Source organism: Mirounga angustirostris, unplaced genomic scaffold (genome assembly GCF_029215605.1).
Source record: "Mirounga angustirostris isolate CCGP_5_RB_7025 unplaced genomic scaffold, mMirAng1.0.hap1 SCAF_13, whole genome shotgun sequence".
In the NCBI taxonomy this organism is placed as follows: Eukaryota; Metazoa; Chordata; class Mammalia; order Carnivora; family Phocidae; genus Mirounga; species Mirounga angustirostris.
This window is the reverse complement of record NW_026991721.1, coordinates 96,463,492-96,469,775: the sequence shown is the minus strand read 5'-3', so window position 1 is coordinate 96,469,775 and position 6,284 is coordinate 96,463,492. Positions and strand designations below refer to the sequence as shown.

Genomic DNA, 6,284 nt, shown 5'->3' with positions numbered 1-6,284 from the left:
CCCCACTGGTAGTCTCACCTTCTTCGGGTACCCTTTCCCCAGACCCTTGAGGCCAGGTGCAAGCCACATATGAGTGGGTCTCCTTCCAGGAGTGATAGAGCCCAGTCTGTTCTCTAGGGTAGGTAGGGACTGTTCCACAGGGAGGGAGGGAGGATAGCAGCCTCTGAGCCTCCCGCCCAGTGTTGGTGTCTCAGCCCTGCCAGGCCTTAGAAACCGCCTGGATAGGAGCCAGGGTGGACTGAGCTGCCGCTGAGCCCCCAGATTCCACCCGCAGCTAAAGCAGGGAACTCAAGACCCACCCCCACCGAAAGCTCTCAACCTGAGCAGGGTGGGACAACTGAAGGAGTGAGTCTGCCAGCCAGTCCCCTCCCACACGGGGGCCAGCAGGGACACCCAGCTTCCGCCACTCGTGCGCCCCCCCCCCCCAACCCCCCTTACGTGGCCTGGAGCTTACTCAGGCACTCTGAACCTGTTTCTTTATCTGAAAATGAGGTTAGTAATTATGCTCCCACGATATAGCCCTGAGGATTAAATGAGAGCATTTGCAAAGCATTTGCCTGGCATGTCATAGGTTCTCAGTAAAGGTTAGCTCCTATCTCTAAGGAGAGTGAAACCCCCAGGACAGGGTGGCTGGTTGGACCACCACCAGCCTCAGGGATGGATTCCCCACAGCTCTTTCCCCTCTCTCTGGCCAGACCCTTTTGAATTTCCCCTGCCTTCAAACTAGGGGGCAGGGAGCAGTGAAGAAGGAGCAGCCCTAAGTCCAGAGAGCAGGGAAGGCCTTCATGGTCCTGTCCATAAAAGGCTTTTCCCCGGCGGCTTCCCGGCCTCGGCAGCTCAGCTCCGCCCCGCCCGCTCCATCTCCAAAGCACGCAGAGAATGTCTCGGGCAGCCCCCGGCAGACTGCTCCAACTTGGTGTCTTTCCCCAAATATGGAGCCTGTGTGGAGTCACTGGGGGGGCCGGGGGTGGGGAACAGGCTGGGTTCTTCTAGCAGGGAGGGGGCCGAGGGGTGAGCCAGCGGGGGAGGCTGACATCACCACGGCAGCAGCCCTTTAAACCCCCCACTCAGCCAGCGCCCCATCCTGTCTGTCCAAGTTCAGACACGGAGAGCTCCTTCCCTCCTGCGAGCCCCGAGGAACCCCTGTAAGTGCATGTATCCCCGGGTTGGAGGGAAGGTAGGCTAGGGCTTAACGGTAGCAGTGGGTATACTGGGAACAGGGCCCTCAGAGGTCCTGGTCTCCAGCTCCTCGGCTGGAGAAGGCCATCCTCTCCATCAGCGGGCATTCCTGATCTCCAGATGGGGAAGTGGTCCTACTTGATGGGGGTGGTGAGGTTACTAGAATCCCATATTGCTTGGACTGGGCAGCCTCAGGCTGGTTGAAATGTTTAGGATGACTTGGCTGATGCAGACGGATTGATGGTGAAGACCCTGACGACGGGTGCGAGGGGGACTCCCCGTATTCAGCCCTTGTCATGCCTATGGGGTGGGTGATGGGCTCGAGGTGTTGGGTTAGACACAAGGCTCTGTTTGGTGTCCATCTAGGAGGCTGTACAAGGAGGCGAGGAGGTGTGCGAATACATCAGTGCTGGAGAGCAGGGGCCCACGGGCGGGTACCCAGGGCCTGAGCAGCGAGAGAGAAGCCCTGGGGAGCCACTGAGGCAGCGGGGAGGTCCACAGGCAGGCGTGGCAGGGCGCGGGGACCTGCATGAGAGCCGCTTTCCGGACACACGGCTCCTTCCATCCTCTGAAAATGGGAGGTGACCCTACTGCAGAGAGAGGGGTGAGGGGCGGGCCCTGCGGGGAGCTTTGCAGCGTTGGCCTGAGTGGGCCTGGGACCCTGGGCCCTTCCTGAAGGGTCTGGCTGCTTCCCGTTCCTGCCATGCCAGAGATCCACAGACGCTCGACGCTCACTCCTGTTAGCTGTGTCTTCTTTCGAAGAGAGAGGGGGCCCAGGGGTCCTGGAGAGACCCCTGGTTCTGCTAGTTGTTGTGGGGTCCTGTGGTAGCAGGTGCACGCTGCCCCTTCACAGCTGGACTTTATTCTTTCTCTCAGGGGAGGGGAGGGGAAGCTGACAGGAGCCACAGGGCAGGAGGATCAAAGCGCAGCCAGGCTGTTCTGCCTGTCCTGTCCCAGGAGGCTTTATCTAGAAAGGCCTCTGGGTGGCTTGGCCGGCAACCCTCTCCCTCTCCTCTTCCCTGGGGAGGTCTTGGTCAGAGGACTGAGAGGGATTTCTTGGAATTCTCCACTTCAAGACTCTTCACCAGGAGGGAGAAGGGTGGGGGTGGGGTGCCTTTCATCCCCCTCCCTGTTCTGATCAAAATCCAAATGTTGTCTCTAGAACTAGGGGCTGCAACTTTGTGTCCTTGTCACCGTGAGCCTCGATACCTTCACTGTCTGCTCTGAATCTCCTAGACTGAACGCTGGTGGGGGTGGCGGGGGGTGGGGGGCACTCTGCTTCCGTCCTGTTCCTCGCAGGCCCAGCCCACCGTCTGGGAGGGAGGGCAGATGGGAGGGCAGGTGGGGTGGAGAGTGCCAGGAGGATAGGCTTGTGGAAGGTGGTGGGTGCTTGGACCCTTGGGACGCATGCTGCCTGCCTGGGCTGGTGGGGTGAAGGCTGAGCCGGGGCCAGGATGAAGGATGGGCCGAAGTCACCTGGTCCCAGCTGACTTGTGGGTTTTGACCACTAGTCTTTGACCCCCAGTGATTGGGAGGCAGGGTGTGAGACACACGGCAGGGTGGGGAAGGAAGGGGCTGGGCTGTTTATAGGGAAACAGAGCAGAGACTGCTTTTGGATTCTCTGGGGTCAGCTGGAGGGGGAGATGGGTGGTGGCGCCCTCTGAGTCTTTCCAAATCCGAGAGAAGTGAGTTGCCCAATAGCTGGAATTTAGATGAATCCATCTCGTGTTCTTTGTCTCAAGCTTTGCTGTCCCCTCAGGGGATGACTTGGAAAAGGAGTAGAGGGCGGCTGGGAAGAACGCTGTTTCAGTCCCTGGGTCAGGGGCCGGCTCCCCCAGGTCACCAGCAGGAGACGATGCTGGGAGGGAGTCCCAGACAGTGCCTGGGTGAAGGCACAGCCCTCTGAGATGGATCACATCCTCCTCCGTGCACAGATGGGGAACTTGAATGCAGGAAAGTTGTCAGCTCTGGGGGAAGGAAGCGTAGGGCAGCTGACTGGGGACCATGGCAAGTGAGGACGCTCACTCTGCTTTCCATGGTGGTGAGTGGGGAGAGGGTCTGATTGTGGCAAGAGAGGGAGTCGGGGAGCGTGCGGACTACCCCCATCCTCAGACCACTCTCTCCCTCCCAACCTCTGACCTCTCCGAGGCCAGGTGATGGGTCTGGCCTCATCTGCTCCCTTTCTCGGAGGGCTCTCCCAGGGAGCTCTGGGCACCACCCCCCGTGACACCTGGAGCTCTCCCGAGCAGTGCCAGCCCCAGGCCTTCAGGACAGCAGCTGCTGCTGGTCTGCACAGGGAGGGGCTCCCCATGTTCTGGCTGGCAGATTCTTGGCTCTGGGATGTCCCCCGAGGACTCTGGCTCCTCGGTTACTCAGCTACTAGAGTGGCGGGACCTGGGGCACAAGGGAAAATCCATGGGTCTAGCAGTTCTTTCTCTCCTGGCCCACCTGAGGAAGTGCAGCTTCTTGGCCAAAGGCTCGTGGGTTTTGCTGGCTTCCTAGACCTTGCCAGAGGTGGGTAAGTGTGAGCCTCTTCGGCAGCTGCAGGCCAGAGGCCGGGCTGATCTGGCAAAGAGCTGGGTTTTGGAGTTCCAGCTTTGGGGCTAGAGGATAAAGTGGAGGGAGAGGTAAGAGAACTCTGTAACTTAAGGCAGAACCCACAAACCACCTCACGCCTACCTGGACAAAGAAACCTGCTGCTTTATTTTGGCGCCGGGGGAGGGGGGCAGTGCGGCCTCCTCTGGAAGGCATCTCCAGTGCCTCTGTGGCCAATCTTGGCAAAGAAAGAATGCTCTAGACCAGCGCTTGTCAAACTCTGGCCCATACGCTAAACGCAGCCTGCTGCTTGTTTGTGTCAATAAAGTTTTATTGGATCAAAGCCATGCTCACTTGTTTACGTATTGTCTAAGGCTGCTTTCATGCTACAATGGCGGAGACCATATGTCCAGCAAAGCCTAAAATACCTACTACTCTCTGGTTGTTTACAAAAGTCAGTTTACTGATCCTTGCTCTAGACTTCGAAAGATCTGGTCTCCCGTTTCTCTGGTCCCTAAGTTCAGAGAGCTCCCTGGACAGAGGGGATGATGGGCAGTGCCATGAAAACAAAATGAGGATACCAGGGGAGGTAAATACATGTCTAGGATGGATGGGCACCCCCCCACGCCCCGCGCGTCCCCCTAGGAGCTCCAAGGCCTGCCTAGCACAAGTGAGAGCAGAGCCGGTTCTCTGATCCCCTGACCTTCTCCCTTCTCCGGCTGGTGCTGCTTTAGCTCTCCCACAACATGGCCAACAAGGGTCCTTCCTACGGCATGAGCCGCGAAGTACAATCCAAAATTGAGAAGAAGTATGACGAGGAGCTGGAGGAGCGGCTCGTGGAGTGGATCATAGTGCAGTGTGGCCCGGATGTGGGGCGCCCGGACCGCGGGCGCCTGGGCTTCCAGGTCTGGCTGAAGAATGGCGTGGTGAGTGGCCCTTCACAGGAGTGCGGGGGGGCTGGAGCTTCACCATCCTGCTGGGCTGTGGGGCAGGCGCCCCGGGCGGAGAGCCACGCTGCCTTCTCTGCCCGGCAGGTTCTGAGCAAGCTGGTCAACAGCCTGTTCCCTGATGGCGCCAAGCCGGTGAAGGTGCCCGAGAACCCTCCCTCCATGGTCTTCAAGCAGATGGAGCAGGTGGCTCAGTTCCTGAAGGCAGCTGAGGACTACGGGGTCACCAAGACTGACATGTTCCAGACTGTTGACCTCTTTGAAGGTACAGAGAGAAGAGGGGTGGAGGAGGCAGGTGGAGGACAGGAAGCTGAGGCAGAGAGGACAAGGGATGACCCAGGCATGCCACGACAACAGGTCTGCAGAGTGGGAATGCCAACCATACTCAAGGGCATCCTAGGATCTACGGCAGCCTCCTTAGCCCTTGGGGTTGGCCAGTTTCTGGAGAGGCAGGGCAGGCCCTGCCATGGAGTCCCGTGTACGTGGTCCTGAAGGTTACCCCCCACCCCTTTTTCTTCTTCCAGGTAAAGACCTGGCAGCGGTGCAGAGGACCCTGATGGCCCTGGGCAGCTTGGCAGTGACCAAGAATGATGGGTACTACCGTGGAGACCCCAACTGGTTTATGAAGTACGTGGCCACCAGGGGTTCCTTGTGCACTAAGCTTGTGTCTCTGTGTGAGATGGGGGGTGGCCTGGGCTAACCGCTAAGCCAAGGGAGGTGGGGCAGCAGGGTCGGAAGGTACAAAGTGAAGGTCTAGGCGAGGGGGAAGATGGGTCCCGGCTGCTTGCCAGTGTCCCTGGCCCCGGGGGGCAAGCTAGGTGAAGGAAGCAAGAGAAGTGAGATGGGGCACATGGGATGAGGCTAGGAAGTGACAGAGGAAACAGAACCCAGGTGGAAAATGTGCAGTCCCGGTGAGTCTTTATCCTGGTTTCCCCGCCTCTAGGAAAGCCCAAGAGCATAAGAGGGAATTCACAGAGAGCCAACTGCAGGAGGGCAAGCATGTCATCGGCCTACAGATGGGCAGCAACAGAGGGGCCTCCCAGGCTGGCATGACAGGCTACGGACGACCTCGGCAGATCATCAGTTAGAGGGAGAGGGCCAGCCCCCGGCCCTGCCTGTCCCCAGCTCGCCGGCCGCAGCCATCCTGCCTAGCCTGCCTCACCCACACCCGTGTAGTTCCTTCAGCCCCGGCCAAGCTTCGAGGCTCCGTCACTGAGCAAAGGTGACCGCACTTGGGCAGCTCTCCCCCACCCCTCAGCCTCAGCCCAACTTCTTACCCCGAAGCACCACTCCCCTAACCCTCCTCCCAGCTCCCCTACCGTCGCCCACCGTCTTTCCTCATCCTGGGCCGGGCAGGGGGGAAGGATGTGGGCCGGGGGTAGCTGGGCAGGGGGCAAGTCCACCATCCTCCTTGGCAGCAGATGCCCATTGAAGGAAACCCAGCCCAACCTCCCCCCATTTTTTTGCTGGAATATTTTGGGGGTTGAAATTCAGAAAAGAAACAAATATATACATCAATCTTTTCTCAGGCCTGGCTGGCAGAGTTTGATTTGCCCTAGTCACTTCTGGTTGCAGGAGGTATGAGCAGGCAAGAGGCAGGGAACATTTACGGGTGTTCCTAGC

At 59.1% G+C, this 6,284-nt stretch overlaps 1 protein-coding gene across 1 annotated transcript; it reads left to right on the top strand.

Annotated features, from left to right (window-relative positions):
* Positions 1-987: 987 nt before the first annotated feature.
* On the top strand, positions 988-6,189 carry TAGLN (transgelin). The gene is made up of 5 exons (XM_045894969.3): positions 988-1,145; positions 4,449-4,640; positions 4,749-4,926; positions 5,186-5,288; positions 5,605-6,189. The coding sequence occupies exons 2-5, from the start codon at positions 4,461-4,463 to the stop codon at positions 5,747-5,749; spliced, it is 606 nt and encodes a 201-aa protein (XP_045750925.1). The 5' UTR covers positions 988-1,145; positions 4,449-4,460; the 3' UTR covers positions 5,750-6,189.
* Positions 6,190-6,284: the final 95 nt, after the last annotated feature.

Excerpts from the sequence above, each read along its gene's own strand:
- TAGLN (XM_045894969.3), top strand. The coding sequence starts at position 4,461 with ATGGCCAACAAGGGTCCTTCCTACGGCATGAGCCGCGAAGTACAATCC. Across the intron at positions 4,641-4,748 it reads TCTGGCTGAAGAATGGCGTG|GTTCTGAGCAAGCTGGTCAA; the intron begins GTGAGTGGCCCT and ends TCTGCCCGGCAG. Across the intron at positions 4,927-5,185 it reads GACTGTTGACCTCTTTGAAG|GTAAAGACCTGGCAGCGGTG; the intron begins GTACAGAGAGAA and ends TTCTTCTTCCAG.